The 22,396-nt window shown below is 43.9% G+C and overlaps 1 protein-coding gene across 6 annotated transcripts in view; it reads right to left on the bottom strand.

Annotated features, from left to right (window-relative positions):
• CEP89 (centrosomal protein 89) overlaps window positions 1–22,396 on the bottom strand; it is a 70,136-nt gene that overhangs the window by 22,338 nt on the left and 25,402 nt on the right. For 4 of the 6 annotated variants that reach the window (XR_008423359.1, XM_053906040.1, XM_053906038.1 and 1 more), the window contains 9 exons: window positions 20,233–20,261; window positions 19,137–19,179; window positions 17,463–17,687; window positions 16,150–16,292; window positions 10,203–10,253; window positions 9,955–10,038; window positions 7,413–7,516; window positions 3,749–3,864; window positions 1,529–1,709 (listed from right to left, as the gene is read on the bottom strand). Coding sequence is in view for 5 of the 6 variants with exons in the window: in XM_053906040.1 (XP_053762015.1) it covers window positions 1,529–1,709; window positions 3,749–3,864; window positions 7,413–7,516; window positions 9,955–10,038; window positions 10,203–10,253; window positions 16,150–16,292; window positions 17,463–17,687; window positions 19,137–19,179; window positions 20,233–20,261 (976 nt within the window). In the remaining variant the exon portion in view is untranslated. The remainder of the gene's footprint in view (window positions 1–1,528; window positions 1,710–3,748; window positions 3,865–7,412; window positions 7,517–9,954; window positions 10,039–10,202; window positions 10,254–16,149; window positions 16,293–17,462; window positions 17,688–19,136; window positions 19,180–20,232; window positions 20,262–22,396) is intronic. The other 2 variants (XM_053906039.1, XM_019423348.2) reach the window with 1 other exon arrangement.

Genomic DNA, 22,396 nt, shown 5'->3' with positions numbered 1-22,396 from the left:
TCTTAGCTGAATGCCTAACCATTTAAAAAATTATTTCCTCCATTATGAAAATAATGTATATTCATAATAGAACACAGGTAAAATATTTTAAAACAAAACACAAAGAAAATTTAAATTACCGTTTTGATGGTTAATTTTATGTGTCAACTTGGCTAGGCTATGGTGCCCGGTTGTTCGGTCACACGTTAGACGGATGCTGCTGTGGAGGAATTCTGCAGACGTGATAAACATCTATCGGCAACTGACTTGACGTAAAACAGATTACCCTTGATAAGTGGGTGGGTCCCATCCAATCAGCTGAAGGCTTTATGAGCCCAAACTGAGAGTTCCTACAGAAGGAATTCTGCCTCAAGAGTGTACCACAGAAATCCTGCCTGAGTTTCTAGCCAGCTGGCTGCCCTGTGGATTCCGGATTTGCCAGCCTCTATAATCGTGTGAGCCAGTTCCTTAAAATAAACCTCTCTCTAGAAATATCTATATACACATCCTACATATATCCATCGTTTTTCTGGAAAACCTCAGCTACTAATACACCCATTTCACCTGCCAAAGAGAATTTCTGTTAGTATTTTTCCATTCTTCCAGTCTTTTTTTCTACGTACTTATGGCATATGTGAGTGTGACCATATACAAATATGTGTGTGTATGTATTTATACACATAAGAAATACATATAAAGACCCACATATTAGAACAGTCAACTCATTCCAGTTTGCCTCAGACTCTTCCAGTTTTAGCACTGTTAATTCCCACATTCTGGGAAAACCTCTCGGTCCCAGGTAAACCGGGATGGTTGGTCACCTTAATACACATACATACATATGCTTTCTTTCTCTTTAAATAAAATTTTCCTTTTAAATAAAATTGTGATCATTCTATACATACTGTTTTATAATCTAATCTCTTCATCTAAAAATATATTTTTTCCCTTGAAGTGCTTGGGTGGCTCAGTCGGTTGAGTGTCTCTTGGTTTTGGCTCAGGTCCTGATCTTGTGATTCATGAGTTTGAGCCCCACGTCGGGCTCTGCACTGGCAGTGCAGAGCCTGCTTGGGATTCTCTCTCTCCCTCTCTGCCCCTCCCTTGCTCGTGCTCTTTCTCTCCCTCTCAAAACAAACAAACAAACAAACAAATAAAGAGCATTTTATGCTTGTATCCTTTAATTGAACCAGTTCCCTATTACTGGATATCCAGGTTTTCTATTCTACTAGTTTAAATTATCTTTGGGTCCAGAACCAATAAAGGCTGGAACAGTAGGGGGAAAAGAAATCACAGACGTGCGCACACGCGCGCGCACACACACACACACACACACACACACACACACACACACTCTGCAGATGGCAGCCCTCAAAGACAGGCATAGCGTACTTTAATAATAAAAGATTTACCATTCTCAGTCCCGGACACCTGTGTTGGTGCAGCTAATAGACTCCGAAGAAGACAGTGTGACCCCTCTCCTCTCTGCCTAAAACCACACGCACGGTGACACGCTCACACTTGTGAAAATGAAAAGACCCTGTGTCCTTACCTTTTTAATTCGTTTACAATCGAAGCATGGACGTTCATTGCAATTTTGCCATCCAAGCGTGTTTTTAGTTCCTGGCATTCAGTACGTAAAATTTCCATTTGCTCCTTGTTTTGAGTGAGCTCCTTTTCTTGGCTCTGGGTTTTAGTCTCCAGAAGCATGAGTTGTTTTGTCAGCTTAGAAACTGAAAAATGAGATGGATAAAGACTTGGTACAGAAGACTTAGGAAAACAGGATTCCTGATTACTAGGTAATACCAAGGAGAGCCAGCTCATAAAAAATGATCTTGAAAAAAATCTTTTGGGGATTTAGAAATTAATACTAAAGGCCTTGTACTTAGAAATTACTGTCCCTATATTAAATGTTCCCTAAATATACATTTCCCTACTGGGGCTCAATTTATTTATTATTATTTTTTAGCAGGTTCAATTTGTTGATATCATAGTTGATAATATATGATGTTAAACAAAACATGATTTTAGCCTTCAAGGAACTGGCTTTCCAAAGACTGAAGCCTTAAGTCACACACAGATACACAAGCACAGACACACAACATCGATATTATCCCTGAAAGTGCAAGATTTTCAAGTATTTAGAGACATCAAATATGGCCCAAGTACAGACTGAATTTATTGCTTTTCTTCCCTTTCCTCATTAAGTTACGTTTTCTGTCCTGTATCTAAAGGAAATCGTAAATATTTTCAGCCTGAGCAACACCGTAGAACATAATGATAAGATACTTCCCAGACAGCTGTTGGAACCGGCACTTAGAAGTCTTAGAGCATAAAACTTTAAATCCTTGTACTCTGTGAAAAGTTAGTTGGTCAAAATGAATAGCTCCCTCTGGGAAATGGGAAGATAAGATAGGCAGCTGACTAAACCAGACAGGCCTAAAGGTTGGCCCTATTCTCCGTGACCAGAATAGTCACCACACCTGCTCAGATCCACTACAGTTAAAGAAATTAAGCGCAGGGAATACAAAATTAATTTTCCCTGCCATCTCTGGTCTTGAAAACAAAGACAGGAGGCTCAACGACTTTCTCTTTCCTCCGCCCCAGATAATGCCAGAGGAAAGGCACATATGTCCGTGCCACGTGGAGTTGAAGGGGAAGTCCTGTGGAAGAAATGCCTATCGGACGTGCTGACAGACACTGTCGCTTTTAAACATGACCTGGCTCGTGGAAACAAATGGTGTGCCAACCCAGCGGCTTCTGAAGAAGTGGGGGCCTTAGTGCCCAGGGTGGAAAGGGCAGTCATTAAATAATCAGGAGCATTTTCAGTCGGTAAGGCATCTGGCTCTTGGTTTCAGTTTGGGTATGATCTCAGTTTGTGAGTTCTAGACCCACATTGGGCTCTACACTGGCAGTGTGGAGCCTGCTTGGGATTCTCTCTCCCTCTCTCTCTGCCCCTCCCCCCCATCTCTCTCTCTCTCTCTCTCTCTAAATAAACTTAAAAAAATTTTTAAAAAATAATCAGGAACATTAGGGAAAACAGAAGGGAGGGGTTACATTGGCTCACGCAAGACAGCTTGTATTTTGCCCTCCTGTCCTGTGTTATTCTTCCCTGGAAAAGAAAAATCAGTAAAGCACAGGGGGAAAAATGCCACTACCTTTTGTGCTCATAAATTTGGGGTTTAACCAAAGTAGAAGAAATGACTCAATCTGGTCCACTTCAAAGTCCAAGGCCATATGCTCTGGGGCTCCTAGAGGCAGGGAGGGACACATGGAGAGAGGGGGTGCTCACAGAAGGTATCGAAGGGAAATACAGTCTATCACAGCACACACAGCTCTGACGAAGGGCAAGGTCACACAGAAACTGTTCAGAGCGAGTGAGTTCTTATTACTCATGCCACAAATGTTCAGGAACAGACCCTTGCATTGTTTCAAATATTCACCTCCCATGATTTTCCCCTCTTACGAATGGCATTAGCACCCCCAAACCCAGTTCTGCAGATTCGAAATGGGTCACGTACATTTGCTTTACAAGAATTACAGAATAACTGGAAGGACACTGCGGAGCCTAAGAGAAAGGAATCACTGCGGTAATGGTTGGATATGTTGTAACATAAACAGCTGCATTTCAGTAAAGAACAACACATTCTAGAAAACGTGATTTCCCCCATTTTTAATTTGAAGGGGATCTCTACCAGAAGGGGGGGTGGTGCAAGTATGAGACAACAGTGGTATCACAGCATCATCATTACTTGATGGAAAGATGGCTCACCTTCCTGGAGACGCTCCTGGTGGGTGTCCTTGACTTTTCTTTGCTGAATCTCCAACTGCTCTATCAACAACTTGTTTTCCTCTAAAACCAGTTCTGCGTGAGTCTGAAGCTGACGCCTACAATTGATTTACAAAATTAAATACTGCTATTCAGGTACTGAATGATTACAGAGACACTCCAGAGTCTAAAAGAAAGCAAGTAAGGGGTATCTGGGTGGCTCAGTCAGTTAAGCATTCGACTTTGGCTCAGGTCATGATCTCGTGGTTCATGAGTTTGAGCCCCACGTTGGGCTCTGTGCTGACAGTTCAGAGCCTGGAGACTGCTTCAGATTTTTTGTCTCCTTCTTGGCCCCTCCCCGGCTCACACTCTCTCTCTCAAAAATAAATAAAAACATAAAAAAAAATTTAAAAAAAAAATAAAAGAAAGCCACTAATGTGTTGTAGGTAATGACTATCTGGACAAGTTTCAATACTAAACATCTTTCAAACACAGTTAATCCTCCCACTCACATTAAACTGGGAAAGGACAGTAATAAAGTCTCCATTATGAACTGCTTCAGTAACTTTTTAAAATGTTACATTTCAAACATATACAGAAGTAGAAAAGAAACAGCTAATAAGCCCTCATGTACACAACACCCACTATGAACAATTATCAAATGGCCAATCTTGTTTCATCTATATAAACCTCCAATCCCAAAACCCACTGGATTATTTTGAAACCAGTAGGTAATTAGAACTGAGGAAGAATTTAGGAAGTTTCTTTTTTTTTTTTTTTTTAATCTGAGACAGAGAGAGAGAGAGAGAGAGAGAGCCCACAAGCAGGGGAGAGGGGCAGAGGGAGAGAGAGAAAGAATCCCAAGCAGAATCCACTCTCAGCATAGAGCCCAACATGGGGCTCGATCTCACAATGCTGGGATCATGACCTGAGCAGAAATCAAGAGTAGGACGTTTCACTGACTGAGCCACTCAGTCTCCCTAGAAGTTCTCATTTTAATTGAGAAGTACTCACTTGTAATCAATAGCATATTTGTCCCAAAACGATGACTTTGTTAAAATCCTCTGGCTGGTGTCTTAAACCATACTAAGTACTAAAAGTCCCCAACCTTAATCTCACATGAGCAAACCCTTCCCTTACAGAGGGTGCCAAGTAAATCCCAGCCCAGCTCAACCTTCATGATTGAAAATTCCAATCGGAATGAGCTGAGGGGGCCTCGGAAATCTGGTTAAATGCTTACCATTCAAAGCAAATGGTAAACCAGTAAATTATCTCAAGTTTTCACTTTAAGCTCAAAAAGGGAAGTGGAGGAAGGAGAGAAAAAAGATGAAAAGAGTCAATCTATAGCAATGATCTCACTCCAGTAGTGGCTGCACATTGGCTCCTCGGCACCCATGATGGGAGGGAGCTGCCCTGCTGTCTGGGAGGGACAGAGTCCCAGCCCCCCTCCCCGCCAGCTCCCAGCTGTGGCCCCACAACTGTCCTGCCTCTGACAGACCAGCCCCACTGTGGACTTTCTCGGGACTTCTTTCTTCCTCCCTCCCTCCCTCCCTCCCTCCCTTCGCTCTTCTTTTTTCCCTACCTGCTTCCCTCCTTCCTTTCTTTCCCTTCCACCATTCCTTCTTTTCTTTCTTTTTTAAATATTAGGGATTCTCCTATTTCTTAAAAAAAAAAAAAAAAATTAAGACCTCAGATTTAGTTTAGTACCCCCTCCTATTTTAGAGGCAAACTGAGGCCCGTGAAACATGAGCTATCCCAGTTGGTCAGAGGACATCAGGAAAAGAAATGCAGAATTTAGTTATGGCCCAGAAGTTCATGGAGAAATCACGTGAAAATAAGGAGACAGTTTCTACTGACGTGTGAAGTTGGTGTGCCCGAGTCTCTGGTGGGGACGTCCCGTACCTGGCACCTGTGCAGGGACAGGGATCAGCGGCCAGGGAGGTGGGGGGGGGGGCACGAGTGCCAGGGGTGCCCAGGAGTGCCAGGAGATCTGCCCACAGGACCCCTCCCTGGGGTGGAGGGCAATGAGTTCAGAATAAGGGAGAGGCCAGATTTGGGGGGGGGGGGGTGCCTCAACAGGCACCACACAGCCCTAACATCTCCCCAACCATGGCATAGACCACCACACCAGAGCAGGGTGCCAAGGGCCAAGTGCACGTGTGGATTTGAAAGTGGGGTCTTTCTTCTGTTTATTTATTTGATTTTAAGGAGAAGTAACCAGGTTTGACTTGCATTTATGTACGAGGTCAGAGGAAGAACCTGACATCCCAGTTCTCTCAAGGGCTCTTGCAAGCAGTCTAAGTGACCTGCTTTCTAGGGTGCTATTCAAGGAGGGTTGAGGGGAGGCACATTAGGAGCCCTGACAGAAGAAAATCCAAGTTCAACAGTGGAAACCACAGTGCACCAAGATCCAGTAGCTGCCCAGGCCAAACCCGACTGACACATCAGTGACCATCACATCAGGGAGAACCCACCTGATGGTAGCAATGCTGTTGTCTCTTATTCCGAATTCCGGGACATTACATACGGAAAGTACTTTAATTTTTTTTCAGTGATGTTAAAACATTTAAAAATTACTAAGTATAACATAGAAAAAGATCAACGTGAATAGCTTTTGCTTCTTAGTCTTGCCTGGATATTGCCCTTAGACTTTTTAAGACCTCTACTTTCACGTGTTCATTGACTAGGCCTCTGTTGCCACTGTGCTGATGAACAGGACATCGCCTTGCCCTCGAAGAGCTCACTGAGCACAGTAAGCCCGACACGGAGACACACAGGTAGGCACAGCATGGCAGGTACCAGGACAGGGTGTATGTTTAGGGCCGTGTCAGAAACTGAGACAAGGGAGCAACTGAGGAATTCTGCCTCCAGGGAGAGGCGCTGACCAGCATCATTTGATCAGGGCCATTTGAGCAGGGCCCTAACGGATGAGTAAGAGGCAGGAGGGGCATTCTGGGGAGAGGCAGCAGCATCTGTAGCAGGACGGAGTGAGGCAACACTCAGTTGTCAGGGAATGGAAGGCCACGGAAAGGGCAGGCCAGACGGGAGCTAGTGGTACGGAGCCCCACCCTGAGCTTTCTGTGCTAAAGCTCTGGAACAGTCACGAGGGCAAAAAGGATGTGGCTCAACAGGTTTGGAATGGGAAAACCGTCCTAGAGAAATACAACATCGGAACATAAAAAGGGACAGAGAGTAGATGGATTTCAGGTTTAAAAAGCTATTTCAATTTTATTTTAGTTTTTAAAGTTTGTTTATTTTGAGAGAGCGAGAGAGCGTGTGCACGCACATGCACGCACGTGAAGAGGGGAGTAGCAGACACAGAGGGAGAGAACCCCAAGCAGTCTCTGTGCTCTCTGCACAGAACCCGACTCAGGGCTCGATCTCACGGAACCGTGAGATCATGACCCGAACCGAAATCAAGAGCTCGGCCTCAACCGATCGAGCCACCCGGGTGCCCCGTAAAAGCCTATTTAGAATTTTAAACGTAATCTTTAAAATTCAAGTTTAGAATAGATCACATTTTCACTGTGCCTTATTGATTTCTTAGAAACTCTCCCTGAAAATGTTTTAGTGAAAAAAAGGAAAAGGTATCTGATGGTTTAATAAAGTTTATTCCTCTCATCTTGTTTTCTTTTGAGCTAGCAGAATATACCAGAAACACACTTGCCATTCCTTGCTGGTAACAGGACTGCTTCTATTTAGCTCCTGATGCAATTCTTCGTTTTCTTTCACCACTTCCTGGACCCTCATCCTAAACATCCTCATTTCCTCCTGAAATACAAATGTATATACACTGTAACACACACACAGACACATGGCGCTATTTCTCAGCCTTAGTGCTGTCGCTGTGGCTCAAGTCAAAGGTCAGCGGCTTTCTAGCAAAGTCTCACAGCAACAGCTGCCTTAAGCTGTGTAGCAGCACCAGGCGCCTGCCCTCAGGGAGCTCCCCAGTCTGGTGGGAAGCAGGACAAAACCGCGATGCTGAGTACAAGGGACAGAGAACATCAGGTTTTAAACACTCAGTTCCTGATTTGATAACATTTTCCTATGAGTGCCACAAGTTGAAAAGATAAAGGCAGGTCAAAAAAATAAAAAAGAAAAAAGAAAGAAAGCAGAGACCTAAGAACACTGTAATTTTTCTTTTGTTTAAAGACTTTGGAGGATAAACTGGAAATTTTTAGATAAAAGTAAGAAATTTTCACCTGAATTAAAGGGTAGGAGTTGGAGTCTAATTTTTTTTTTTTAATGTTTATTTATTTTTTTTAGAGAGAGAGAGAGCACACGTGCAAGTAGAGAAGGGGTAGAGGGAGAGGGAGACAGAGGATCCGAAGCAGGTTCTGAGCTGTCAGCACAGAGTCCGATGCGGGGCTCGAACCCACAAGCCGTGAGATCATGACCTGAGCCGAAGTCGGATGCTCAACCGACTGAGCCACCCAGGTGCCCCTGGATTCTCCTAATTTTGGCCCTTTATGATCACAAGAAAGCCTCTCCTACAGGAAGCCATCAGTGAGGACAGCTCCATCCGTCATTCGCCCAACTAAGGACTGCTGTGGGGCCCGCTTTTGCCTCCTGTGTTCTTGGCACTCTTGCTGGGCCTCCTCGGTCGCTGCTTTTCTCAGCCAGCCCTCAGTCAGCTTCAGTGTCTTGTGGCGTCCTTCAGCACGAGACAACCTCAGATGCCAGTCTGCATTCTCCTCTCAGCTATTAGACATTTATGCTTATACCCAGTTAACTTAACCATGCCATGTAGCTTCTTTTTTACCTTTCTGCCCAAACACACTCCCCAGTGGCTGACAGCTCTTTTATAGAACAGGGCTCAGGTAAACTAAAGCCCCCAAGCCAGGTGCTTGTTTTGTAAATAAAGTTTTACTGGAACACAGCCACACTCATTCATTTGCACTTCGTCTATAGCTGTTTTCATCCTTCCACAGCAGAGCTGAAGAGTTGCTGACAGAGGCCACAGGGCCTGCAAAGCCTAGAATATTTACTAAATGTCTATTTACAAAGACTATTTCCATACCCCTGTTTTAGAAGGAGTACCAAATTAATTTTGTTAGTTGTTTGGCTTGATAGTTAATTAGTATAAGATTAATTCACCCCTGGGGCACTGAGTGGCTCAGCTGGTTAAGCTTCTCTTCATTTCGGCTCAGGTCAAGGTCTCAGGGTTTGTGAGACTGAGCCCCCACGCAGGGCTCTGCTCTGGGAGGGCAGAGCCTGCTTGGGATTCTCTTTCTCCCTCTTTCTCTGCCCACCCCGCTCGTGAGTGTGTGCACATGCTCTCTCTCTCTCAAAAAAAAAAAAAAAAAAAAAAAGATTAATTCATCCTCTTACAAAATTAAGTGTCCAACAGGAAGTCTAGAAGAAAAGGTTCAAAACCATACTACGTTGACCACTGTACATGGGACAGTATAACAAGGAAGGCTGGGTGACTTAACAGACCCTCCCAGCCAGAGAGTCCAGAAAACCCAAACTTTTCTCTCTGGATCCTTCCAATTCCAGAGATGTCTTTGGTCACTTAAATGAGCACACAGAGAGGATGGGACCTATACCTATAACAGCCACGTAGCCTTGGCTGCCTGTGTAATGAGAACGGGGTCTGCTGTCGGAGGCCCTTCCCACCACACAGAGTTGAACAAGGCAGAAATGAGCAAACACCTGGCTTCCTCACCACCACCACCACCACCACCACCACCACCACCACCACCACCACCACCACCACCACTGGATTTCTCTGGGGTCAGCTCTTCAGAGAGCTAAGAAGCATCTGAGTCGGCCTAAAGTATCTCTGGCCTACTCTTCCCATGTCTGCCCAATGTCCCTCCGCAGTGGAGCGTGCAGCCGCAGAGCGCCAGGAAAGGAGCGGCCCCTGCTGCTGTCTTCTCTGCACACCCAGAGCCCGGCCCACCCGGGGCTGCCGGCCTGGGAATCCGGGCTTCTGATGGATGAGGCACCATCCCATCCCTCCACACCCCGCTCACCTATCCCCGCGCACCCCTCCAGCCCCACTGGTCCCTCCCTCCCTCTTTCTTTCTCTTCCTTCCTCCCCTCCCCCCCACCTGCACCACTACACTCCTTCCTCCCTTTTCTCCCTCCTTCCAACATCTGAGTACCCAGGAGATGTTGGGCATACCTATCTTCAAAATGTTTCTTCAAAGTTTGAAGTGGTCTTATTTTTTATAAACCTTGTCCTGAGGCATTTGCCAGCCTACCTGAAGGGTGGCATTGAGCTCATCCTTCTCTTTCATCCTGTCTTCATATGCCAGTAACAAGGGTGACAGGTACTTTGTATCCAACTGAACACAATGGAAAAAAGAAGGTTATCATAGGTCTTACATCTGAACACAACCAGCACGTTTTTAAAAAGGTAAGAAAATCTACTTAATTTGGAATCGTTTTTAACATCTATTCAATTATAGCCCAGAAGGCGTGGGCCTGAAATGAAATAACTTTCACTTACCAGCCAGGGTGGTGTTGGACCCTTTGATGGGAGGCCGTCGATATTTAAAGTCTAAGAGCAAAGCACATGGTGAAGGCAAATTAAACTACACTTCCTCTGATATTTCAAGCCTTAGATATGCTTTTTTTTTTAAATTAAGTTTTAAATTTCAATTCTAGTATAGATCACATACAGTTTTAGTTTCAGGTGTACAACATAGTGATTCAGCACTTCCACACCAACACCCGGTGCTCATCACAAGTGCCCTCCTTAGTCCCCATCACCTATCTCCCCCTGCCCCCACCCCACCCCCTTCCCTCTGGTAACCATCAGTTTCTTCTCTGTAGTTAAGTATCTGTTTCTTGGTTTGCCCCTCTCTCTCTCTCTCTCTCTCTCTCTCTCTCTGTTTTTTTTCCTCTGCTCATTTGTTTTGTCTCTTAAATTCCACATGAGTGAGATCATATAGTATTTGTCTTTCTCTGACTGACTTATTTCGCTTAGCATTATACTCCTTAGCTCCATCCATGTTATTGCAAATAAGCCTTAGATATTCTCATTCTAGACCGGGCATCAGCATCTATGCATGCACATGCATACATTTGTGCATGTATGTACATATGACCACTTTTTTTCTGAAATGTTTGAGAGACATTTGCAGATACCATGCCCCTTTTCCTCTAAGTACTTCAGTGTATATTTCCTGCCAACAAACATTCATTCACTCAACCGCAGTAACATCATAAAAGTCAGGAAATCAGCGGGGGGAGTGCCTGGGTGGCTCAGTCAATTAAGCATCCAACTCTTGATTTCGGCTCAGGTCATGGTCTCACAGTTCGTGAGTTCGAGCCCTGTCTTGGGCTCTGATGTGACAGGGTGGAGCCTGCTTGGGATTCATTCTCTCTCTCTCTCTCTCTCTCTCTCTCTCTCTCTCTCTCCCTTTCTCTCTGCCCCTCCCCCACTCACGTTCGAGTGCATGCGTGAGTTAACATTATGCTATGTGAAAGAAGTCAGTCAAGAAAGATCACATGTTGTATGATTTCGTTTATATGAAATGCTCACAACAGGCTAATCCACAGACACAGAAAGTACATTAGTAGTTGCAGGGGCCAGTGCAGGTGGTGGGGGAAATGGGGAGTGACTGCTAACAGGTATGAAATTTCTTGTTGTGACGAACGTGCCCTAAAATTGACTGTAGCAATTGTTGCATGATCCTGCAAAGACACTACAATAATCACTGACTTGTACACTTCATTTTTTAAAAAGATTTCATTTTTAAGTAATCTCTATACCCCACATGGGGCTTGAACTTACAATCCTAAGATCAAGAGCTGCACGCTCAAGACTGAGCCAGCCAGGTACCCCTGAATTGTACACTTTATATGGGTGAACTGGTGAGTATGTGAATCTCAAAGCTGTTATTGCAAAATGTAAACTTAAGTCTTACTTTAGAAAGAAAACCAGGGCACCTGGATTAAGTGTCCGACCTCGGCTCAGGTCATGATCTCACAGTTTGTGGGTTCAAGCCCTGCATCGGGCTCTGGGCTGTCAGTGCAGAGCCTGCTTGGGATTCTCCATCTCTTCTCTCCCTGCCCTTCCCCTGTGCTCTCTCAAAAATACATAAACATTAAAAAAAATTAACAAACAAAATCAGAAGCTTGTGGAGCTGCCCTGAATTCTCAGGAACCACATGAGAACAGGTGTCCTCTCTGGCTTCCTATCCTGATCCCAGCAGGGGACAGTCAGCTGCACATCCTGACATGTCAGAACCCCCAACCCGCCCCCACACACCCCTCACGTGCACTATCCTCTAAGGGCAAGGACCTGACCTTCTGGCCCCTTTTTGCTCCTCGCGGCATCTAATACAGTGCTCTGCTCAGTGAGTTTATCGAATTCTGTAATCCCTGTTTTAAAGAAAAAACGAGTCTGCTTTCTTCTTTCTGTATGCCTCCACTGTGAAAGCATTCCCATCACCAAGCTAATTACACACCCATCACCTCATGTATTTATCTTTTTTTTAAAAAGGAAAACACTAGTTCTATTCTCTTAACAAATTTCAATTATACAACACAGTGTTATCAACTATAATCATGTTATCCATTAATCCTTAGATCTTACTCGTCTTGTGACTGAAAGATGATACCCCAGCCTCTCCCATTTCCTCCAGCCCCCAGCCCATGGCAACCACCACTCTACTGTTTCTGTAAATTTGACCTGCTTTTTTTTTTTTTCTTTAAGATTCCACACAGAAGTCATACTATGCAGTATTTGTCTGTCTTAATTCACTTAGCAGAATGCTCTCCATGTTCATCTATGTTGTTACAAAGAGCAGCACTACCTTCTCTTGTAACGCTGAATAATATTCCAACATATGATATTGTATTGTATGTTGAGAGAGAGAGAGCGCGAGTGAGCGAGCATGAGTGAGGGAGGGGGCAGAGGGAGAGAGAGGGGGAGAGACAGAATCCCAAGCAGGCCTCATGCACAGGGTGGAGCTGGCACAGGGTTCCATCCCATGACCCAGGAATCATGACCTGAGCCCAAATCAAGAGTGAGATATATAGATCTCTCTCTTTCTCTCTCTCTATCTCTCACATACACACACATTTTTGCATATACATTACATTTTCTTTATCCATTCATCCGTGGAGACACGTAGGCTGTGTCCATATCTTGGCTGTTGTGAACAATGCTTCAACGAACATCAAAGCACAGACATCTCTTCAAGACAGTGACCTTGTTGCCTTTGGACATATACCCAGAAGTAGAATCGCTGAATCATATAGGGGCTCTATTTTTAGTTTCTTGAGGAACTTCCATACTGCCCTCCATAGTGGCTGCACAAATTAACTTCTGACAGTGCAGGAGGGTTCCCTTTTCTCCACACCTCACACTTGCTGTCTCTTGTCTTTTTAATAATAGACTTGCTAACAGGTGAGATGACAGCTCATTAGGACTTTACTTTGCATTTCACTGCTGGTGAGTGGTGCTGAGCACTGTGGGTCACTTGTAGTTCTTTGGAAAATGGCTATTTAGATCCTTTGCTCGTTTTTAAATTATTTATTTTTGTGCTGTTGAGCTGTAGGAATTCCTTGTATTTGGGGGGCATTAATCCTTTATTGGATATGTGGTTTACAAATATCTTCTCGTTCCATAGGCTGCCTTTTCATTTTGTTGATGGTTTCCTTTGCTGAGAAGTTTGATGTAGCTTCACTGGTTTATTTTTGTTTTGGGCGTCAAATCCAAAAAACCATCACCAAGACTGATGTCAAGGAGTTTTATGATTTCAGGTCTTATGCTCAAGTCCTTAATTTATTTTGAGTTGATTTTGGGGTGTGGTGTAAGCGAGGGGCCCAGTTTCATTCTTTTGGATGTGGACATCTGGTTTTTCCAATCATTTATCGAAGAGAATGTCCTTTCCTCATAGTATATTCTTGGCTCCTTTGTCAAAAATAAACTGAGCATATATACATGGGTTTATTTCTAGGCCCTCAGTTCTGTTCCATTAGTCTGTGTGTTTGTTTTTATGCCAATACCATACTGTTTTGATTACTATGGCTTTGTAGTAGCTTAAAATCAGGAGGTGGGATGTCTCCAGATTTTGTTCTTCTTACTCAAGACTGCTTTGGCTATTGAGGGTTTTTTGTGATTCCACACAAATTTTATTTCTGTGAAATAATGACATCTATTTCTGTGAAAAATGCCATCAGAATTTTGAAAGGTACTGCATTGAATCTGTAGATCACTTTGGCTAGTATGGACATTTTAACTATTAATTCTTCCAATCTATAAGCACAGAAAATCTTTCCATTTATTTGTGACTTTAATTTCTTTCATCTGTATGTTTTATGGTTTTGGGTTTTATCTTTCACCTCCTTTGTAAATTTATTCCAAAGCATTTTATTATTTTTGATGCTATGATAAATGGGATTTTCCCCCCTTAATTCCTCTTCCCAATACTTTGTTGTTAGTGTCTAGAAACACAACTGTTTTTTGTATATTTTTGTATTGACTTTTCAAATTTACTGAATTCAATTATTAGTTCTTTTATGTGTTTTCTTATTACTAAGTTGCCTCTTTATTTTAGCTTAGAAAAGTATGTTTAAGGCCAGTTTAGTGGCGACGAACTCCTTAAGCTTATGCTTGTCTGGAAAACTCTTTGTCCAGCTTTGTCAGGTAGAGTATTCTTGGCTGGCAGTTTTTGTTTTGTTTTGTTTTTGAATACGCTGTGCTACACCCTCCTGGCCTGCAAAGTTTCTGCTGAAACATCTGCTGATATTCTTATGGGAGTTCCCTTGTGTGTCATAAGTTATTTTTCTCTCTGCTGTTTTTAAGATTCTTTCCTTGTCTTTAACTTTTGACAGATTCATTATAATGTGTTTTGAGTGGGTGTCTTTGGGTTCTTCTTATTTGGAACTCTCTGAACTTCCTAGATCTGGAGGTCTGTTTCTCTCCCCAGGTTAGGGAAGTTTTCAGCCATTATTTAAATAAGCTTTCTGTCCCTTTCTCTCTCTCCTCCTTCTGGGACCCCTGTGATCCACTTGATAGCGTCCCATCATTCTTTTTCATTTTCTTTTTGCTTCTCTGATAGGATGAATTATACTGCCATGTCTTCAGTTTCACTGATTCTTTCTTCCACTTGTTCTAGTTTGTTGTTGAACCCCCTATTGAATTTTTTGGTTGTTATTGTAGTCTTCAGCTCTATGCTTTCTGTCTGCTACTTTTAAATTTTTTTCTATTTCTTCGTTGAAATGCTCACTTTGTTCATGCTCTCTGGACCTCAGTGAGCATCTTTATCACTGTTATTTTTAACTATTGAGTAAATCACTTACCTGGACTTCATTAAAATCAGTATCTGATCTTTTTGTTTGGAACATACTCCCTTTTTCCTGCATCTTCCTGGACTCTCTGTGTTGGTTTCTGTACATTAGGAAAAACAGCCTACCTCTCCCAGTTTTGACAGACCGGTCCGGTATAAGAGACGAGCCTCGTCAATCAGCCTGGCCTGAGCTCCTGGTTGCCTCTCAAAACTCTGTGATTATCCAAGCCACTGTCTTTGTTCTTAGTGGCTCCCAGTAGTTGAGGGCATACCAAGACTCATTAATTTCCCAAAAGGGAAGGCTGTATTTAGCACCCAGATGCAGGCTGATTGGAAGCCAGACCCTAGGCAGCAGCTGGGAAAGTAGGAGGTCAAACCCCTTCCAGGGAAAAGTGGGAGGTGGGTGTTTTGCCTGCTCCCCCTGTGCTGAGCCCAGTGAGTAGCTGCCCCTGTGTGCACCATCCCTATTTCAGAACTGCTGCTTTGCTTGCTAGTCCTGTGGGAATCATGAGCCCAAGTCCCATTGGCTATGAGAGCCAGGTGATTTGGGGGACCTGTGAAAACGAGTCTGCTTTCTTTCCAAAGTTTGTACCCCAAGAGACAACAGCTATACCTGGAGGAACAGGACTGAGAATGGAGCCGAAGACAAGGACTTTTACTCCTTTATTTGCTTTTGTATTGTCCCCAGATTTTCTTTACAAAGAACCTTTATGGCTTTTTGTTTTGAGAAAGGGGGAGGGGAAGGAAGGGCAGAAGGGAGGACATACAAAGGTCCCCCGAAAGACTGTGCTTTGGATGTGCCATTTTACACCAAATAATAATAAATATGAACCCTTCGGGGCACCTGGGTGGCTTAGTCGGTTAAGCGTCCGACTTCGGCTCAGGTCATGATCTTACAGTTCATGGGTTCAAGCCCCGCATCAGGCTCTGTGCTGACAGCTCAGAGCCTGGAGCCTGTTTCAGATTCTGTGTGTGTGTGTGTCTCTCTCTCTCTCTTCCCCTCCCCTGTTCACGCTCTGTCTCTGTCTCAAGAATAAATATTAAAAAAAAAAAAAAAAAAAAATGAACCCTTCAAGAATGGAAAGCAATTCAACAGCAAAGGCTGAAAAATAAAAAATCAGAAAACTGATATTTTAAAATTGAAAACATTACCTCCTCCTTGGATAAATGCCTGAATTTTGTCTGATATCTACTCAGTTCTACATTCAAACGATGGACAGTCATTTTCAACCCATCATTTTCATCCACTAGTTCTTGAGCCTGTTTCCTTAGACAAAGTAGTTCAGGTGCAGCGACTATGGGGGAAAAAAAAGAATTTAATATTAGAAGAACTTACATCAAATTGATCAAGATTTTACATAAATTACAATCATCTGCTCTTTTTTCTCTTTAGGCTCACAAGAGGTAGTGGAGGACAGATATATAGGTATTAATGAATAAAAGTCACAAAATTTTTTTAACACTGAAGAGTCAACGGTGTTTTGGAAGTTTATGCATGTGTAATTAAAGTAAAATGAAAACTGTAGAAAGCAAAAGTCATTGTTTCAAATGATATACATAAAATAAATGTAAAATTTATTAGAACTAATTACCTTCCCATAGAATAGCAATATCCTTTTAGAAAGCATAACAGAAAAGAGATTCCAGGGGGTGCTTGGGTGGCTTAGCTGGTTGAGCATTCAACTTTTAATTTTCACTCGGGACATGATATGACCGTCATGAGATCAAGCCCTGAAGATTCTCTCCCTCCCTCTTTGCCCCTCTCTCCTGTTCACGCTCTCTTGCTCTCTCTCTCTCTCTCAAGAAACAAAACAAAAAGAAAAAAAAAGAAAAGAAAAGAAAATAGATTCCACAAAGTAACAGCACAAATAATATAAAGTTGTCGAAATAAATATATGCCTCAGGGAATGCCTGGGTGGCTCAGTCCAAATCTGTTTGTTTTTTTTTTAACATTTATTTATTTTTGAGAGAAAGAGAGAGAGACAGAGCACAAGCAGGGGAGGGGCAAAGAGAGAGGGAGACACAGGATCTGTGACAGAATCTGAGCTGTCAGCACAGAGCCTGATGCGGGGCTCGAACTCTTGAACTGTGAGATCATGACTTGAGCCAAAATTGGACGCTTAACCAACTGAGCCACCCAGGTGCCCCTGGCTCAGTCCAACTCTTGATCTTGGCTCAGATCATGATCTCACAGTTGTGAGTTCGAGCCCTGCACTGGGCTCTGTGATGACAGTTGCAGAGCCTGCTTGGGATTCTCTCTCTGTCTGCCCCTCCCCAGCTCACGTGCTGTTTCTCTCTTCTCTCTTTCAAAATAAATGAACTTAAAAAAACAGAACCTTAAATATTATAATACAATAAAAACATTAACATCAGCAAATATTACAACAGAAAATAGTAACTTTCAAATAAATGAGAAAATAAGTGAATTCTTCTCTGTTCCTTTAATAAAAGAACAGTGTAGTTACCCCCACCTTCCTGAGAGGATGCTTTCTTAGCCTCTTTCAACTTTCGATTTTCTTTTTCTGTTCTTTTCAGTTTTAACTGTAGTTCTTTCAATGCTTGTTTTACTATGTTAAGTTCAAGAGTAAGGGTTTGATTTGCATTGCTTAGATGCAAGTTTTCTTCTTTTATTTCCTGGAACTTCTCTTTGGTTATTTCTAAACATCTCTGCCGTGCTCTACCGGTTATATCTGGAAAGGTACAGGGAAAAAGTTTTTTTAAATGTTGGTTTTTACAATTTTACATCAAAATTATAAGAGACTTTATCTCCAAAACCATGCGAGTCACTTCTTCACGTCCAGCCTCACGCTGTGTTCTTCAGTCCCTGCAAAGAGAACGGCCTATACAAGAAAGAGTGGGTGTTCTGTTGAGGCCACTGTAAGCCACAGGGAGAGAGGCGGGAGCCGAAGGGGGCCCTTGCATATCATAATGTGTAAAGTAAGGGTTCTGTCCTGCAGGCTGCCAGGAGCCAGAAAAGGTTTTTAGGCAGAGGTGTGAAAAGGAAGAGGCTCTATTCTCACATGAGCCTCTGGGGCCAGCAGGGAAGAAAGTGAACAGGAATGAGGTCCAGTCCAGAGGCAGGGAGGCCAGAGGGCCCCAGAGTGAGGGCAGAGAGGAAGCGACATACGAGAGAGGGACAGGCCCAGAGCTGACCAGGTGTGGGCAGTGAGGGCAAATCAAGGAGGGCTACCAAGACCTGCGGCTTGAAAGACACTCAGCCCGACAAGGGACACAGATGCATCGGGTAAGTCAAGCTCAGTTTAGGACACAGCCCCACTCTGAAGGCGGACTCAGCTGGAGAGACGGAGGAGCCACCAGCCTGTGGGCACCAGGGAGAGGAGAAGCCAGAGGTCACGAAGGATTTTAAGAAGGAGTAGCAAGAGAGATTGGGGGAGAACACAGAGCGACGTTCCGTGCACAGAGATGCTCACGGAGGTCACAGGAGGTTAAGGACTGCAATGTGCTCCCTGGCCCAGGGCATGCCTCTGAATGGAGAGAGGCTAGAGGCAGAAGCGGAGTTGGAGGTGGGGCGTCAAGAGTGGGAGGGCCGGTGGCTCCAGACTGTGGCTTGGCACACACCCCAGGGGGCAGGTAAGGGCTAGCAGAAGGACTGGTGGCTCCAGATAGCCTCCCTGACCCCTGATACACGCATATCCAGTCGCTAGAACATGAAAGGGAAGTCTAAGAAATGAATAACTCTGCAGGTGCACTGAAAACAAGAGGGCAACTCGGAGGCATTTCAGAAATAAAACATTGGAGACTGGATGGCAGATGGAGACTACAGCTGAAAACATGCCAGGAGAGGTCAGCTAGAAAAGGTGGTGGATTCCCGGCCTGTGCCTTGCCCTGGCAGGCGGCGGGGACACAAAGTGGCCCCGATTTGCAAACGCTGGCCTCCCAGTGCCTGAGCACATCCCCAGGCGACATCCACCCACCATTCAATGTCTGAACACTTGGACCCTCTCTTTTAGGGCACAGGTGGAAGATCAACAGGTGCCTCCTCTTCCCAAACACAGTAATGGGACAGAAGCAACAGCTTGTATGGGGGAAAGAAGTGACTTTTATTTTAGACAAGATGATTCTGGGTAACCTCTACAATAATAAGGTGCTCACCATAATTAAATTTAAAAGGCAAATACCTGGGGACGGTGGAGGCTTTTCACATAATGGTGGTTTTTCATCCTAGAGAAGGAAACACAGTGCTGAATTAAGAGTACTTAGCATCTCCTAAAAACAGACTGAAACGAGCAGCTGGGTTTTTGTCTATCACATAATTAAATGCGCTTCTTTCCCTGCACTTTGGCTCCTGGAGTTTGTAGCCTGCTGCAGCTTTAGAAACTCTAATATCCGTTGTTTCTTTTAGCCGAATCTTAAACCTTAAGGGTCTTCCCCTCCTGGTGCCTCCTAGGAGGCAGTAAAGGAGGTCCTGTTCGGGCTTTCTTCCCGACTCTCCCCCGTGAGTTCAGCCACCATGTTTTCACATGTAGGTCTCACGAGGGACAGGCCGTCAGTTCAAGTTTGGAAACACGAGATGGGGCTGTGGGTGCCGACCAGTTAGAGGGAACTAACTGGGTTCTTCTTCCTTGGGAAAAGCAAAAAGACCCCACTGGCTGCAGAGAAGCGCATTTCCAAAATGCTGAGAAAAGCGTAGGATCTTCCTTTTTGACCAAAATTTAGAGGAAAGGGAAGGCTTTGACCTTTTGCTCATTTTTCCAATACACATCAATCTGATATGAAGTTTCTAATTTCTGCCGAAAAAGTAGATAAGGTTATGAAATGAACTCTACTGAGAAATCTTTAGTTTTTACATTCCTATGGCATCGGAGGATTTAAACCTAAGTTAAAACTATTTCCATGTTTGTAAAAAAGAAAAAAACAAAACCCTATTTCCATGCTTGCAAATTTGTTATCATCTATTCATTCCTAACCTCTCAAAATGTTACATTCATTTTTAAACTATGGAAAATATGAGTTTCTTCAGGTTTCAAAAGTATTTAAAAAAACATTTAATGGGAAAAGACTCATAAGGGAAGTTATCCCCCCTACAAATCACAAAAGTTGTTTAAAATTATGGTGGAAATTCAATTTATTGAGAAAATTGGTTTTTAAAAATTGAATCCTTCTGTGTCTTCTGTCTCTCTGCCCCTCCCATGCTCATGCTCTGTCTCTCTCTCTGTCTCTCAATAACAAATAAACATTAAGAATTAAAAAAAAAAAAAAAGAAATGAATCTTACCGTTAAATTCAGAACCGAAGGTTTGCCATCTGATTAAAAGAAGAGAGAGGGAGAGGAAAACGTTTTAAAAGCAGATAAAGACATCTGACAACTCACCAGAGCATGATCGCAGGAGCCTGGCTTCTACCGATGAGATGAACAAGCGCCCCCCCCCCTCCCCCGCCAAGGCAGGGGGCCTGACCCACCTGCTTCTCTCCTTATCCTGTTAATTCTGGAGCACCCCGTTGGCTCACATGGTTGCAGAACCGAGGCCAAACTCCTCGGAGTGACTGAGCCGCCCCTACCTTTCCAACACCGCCCCATCCCCTCTTCTCTCTACATGTGCCACCCAAAGGTGCTGAGGCTTGACTCCCCTCTGCCTGCAAGTAGCATCTGACCTGGTCAAATAGTTGTTCTTTGAAGCAAACTGCCTCGGTGATACAGAGGACAGCAAATCTTGCCCAGTAATCGCTTTTAATTTACAGATACACATTTGTGATTAAGGTACTTCCTGAGGAAGGTAATCTTATGCCCTAGGGTGCCCGCACCCTTTGATGTAGTGAAAAGTCGGTTGTTCTTAGCTTTCTACAGTCAACTTACAGAGCAGAAATAGCTGGATGAAAATAAATTAGAACTAATAGAATTCAGAAAGACAGACAAAAGTGCTTAAAGATACACAAAGGACTGTAAATCTATTTCCTGGTTCATTACAATTACCAGCACCTGAACAATATTGAAACACTATTTGTAACTGAACTTTCCATCAGATGTCCCGGGGCAGCCTAGACTGGGGCATGGGACAAAATCCCGCCTTGTCCTTTGGAGTCCGGCCTCACGAAGCCGATTGTGCCTGCCACCTTCTGGAGCTGCAGCGGTAACTGCTCTCCAGCACTGTGCTGCCTCTGCAGCCCCCCTCAGTGCCCCAGACTGCGGCTCCCCATCTGCGCGTCCTTCCCCCAAAGCTGCAATATGAGGGGAGGGGCCTGTGGCTCTGTCATCTCTGGCACATAGTAAGTGAGCATCTGATGAGCAAATATGTAAACTGATACAAAAAAAGTTTGCATTCTAAATAACCTTTGTGATGGTTTTGATTTGGTATCACACGATACTGCCTCAGACCTACTGCCCTCACATTTAATGGAATCTTGGATGCTCCCCGCCCCCCTTAAATTCTTCAGGAAGCAAAGTTGGGGAAGGGCAGGGGATTCATGAAGAATGGCAGGATGCTACCAGCTGTAGAGGGTGGATGGTGGGTACATGAGAATTCAGCTTACTATTTTCTCTACTTTTGTACGTTTGAAAATTCTCATGATAGGGGCGCCTGGGTGGCTCAGTTGGTTGAACGACCGACTTCGGCTCAGGTCACAATCTCAAGCTCTGTGGATTCGAGTCCCACGTCGGGCTCTGTGCTGACAGCTCAGAGGCTGGAGCCTGCTTCGGATTCTGTGTCTCCCCCTCTCTCTACCCCTCCCCTGCTCACGCTCTGTGTCTCTCTGTCCCTCAATAATAAATAAACGTTAAAAAAAAAATTAAAAAAAAAAAAAAGAAAGTTCTCATGATAAAAAGTTTTAAAGGACAACTCATCTATTTTCCTAAGGAAACTAATCATCTCTGTTGTATCTCAGTCACCAATTTTTCAGAAAAAGAACCAGAATTGGCATCACCCAAGTTCACTTTGGTAATGTATATACAGTACACTGGGCCCTGTGGATATAGTTTGTTTCCTGTTTCCTCATTGATCGTTTCTCAAAACCACGACCAGACTCCTTGCCCTTCTCGTTTCTACAATCTGCCAGGCAACTGGTATCAACCATTCAAATCATAGCAAAAGCTCCAATACTGGGCGTCCTGCTGTATACAAGATGCCACGCTAGGTACTATCCCATCTTCCTAGTCATGCCACATGAACCTGGCCTTGCTGTCAACAATTCTAATAATGCAGAAAACCCAAAACTCCCCCATGATCGTAATCCCCTGAACCTTTCCCCTCCCAGTGGCCATCAGCCGGGTATTCTTCCTTTCGGATATATTTGAACACGTAAAACATAAAAAGTCAAACACACAACCCCTCCTTCCACTTCCTTTATATATAACAGACATTAGGTGGTAGGAAGGGGGACATCAGAAGAAATAAAAGAACCCTGGAGTGGCTGGAGAATGGCCAGCAGGGGCAGGGAAACCAATG

The sequence above is a fragment of the Panthera pardus genome, unplaced genomic scaffold (assembly GCF_024362965.1).
Source record: "Panthera pardus isolate Hobbes unplaced genomic scaffold, ASM2436296v1 HiC_scaffold_18, whole genome shotgun sequence".
Lineage (NCBI taxonomy): Eukaryota > Metazoa > Chordata > Mammalia > Carnivora > Felidae > Panthera > Panthera pardus.
The sequence above is the reverse complement of the archived record's forward strand: the minus strand, read 5'-3'. Positions and strand labels throughout refer to the sequence as shown.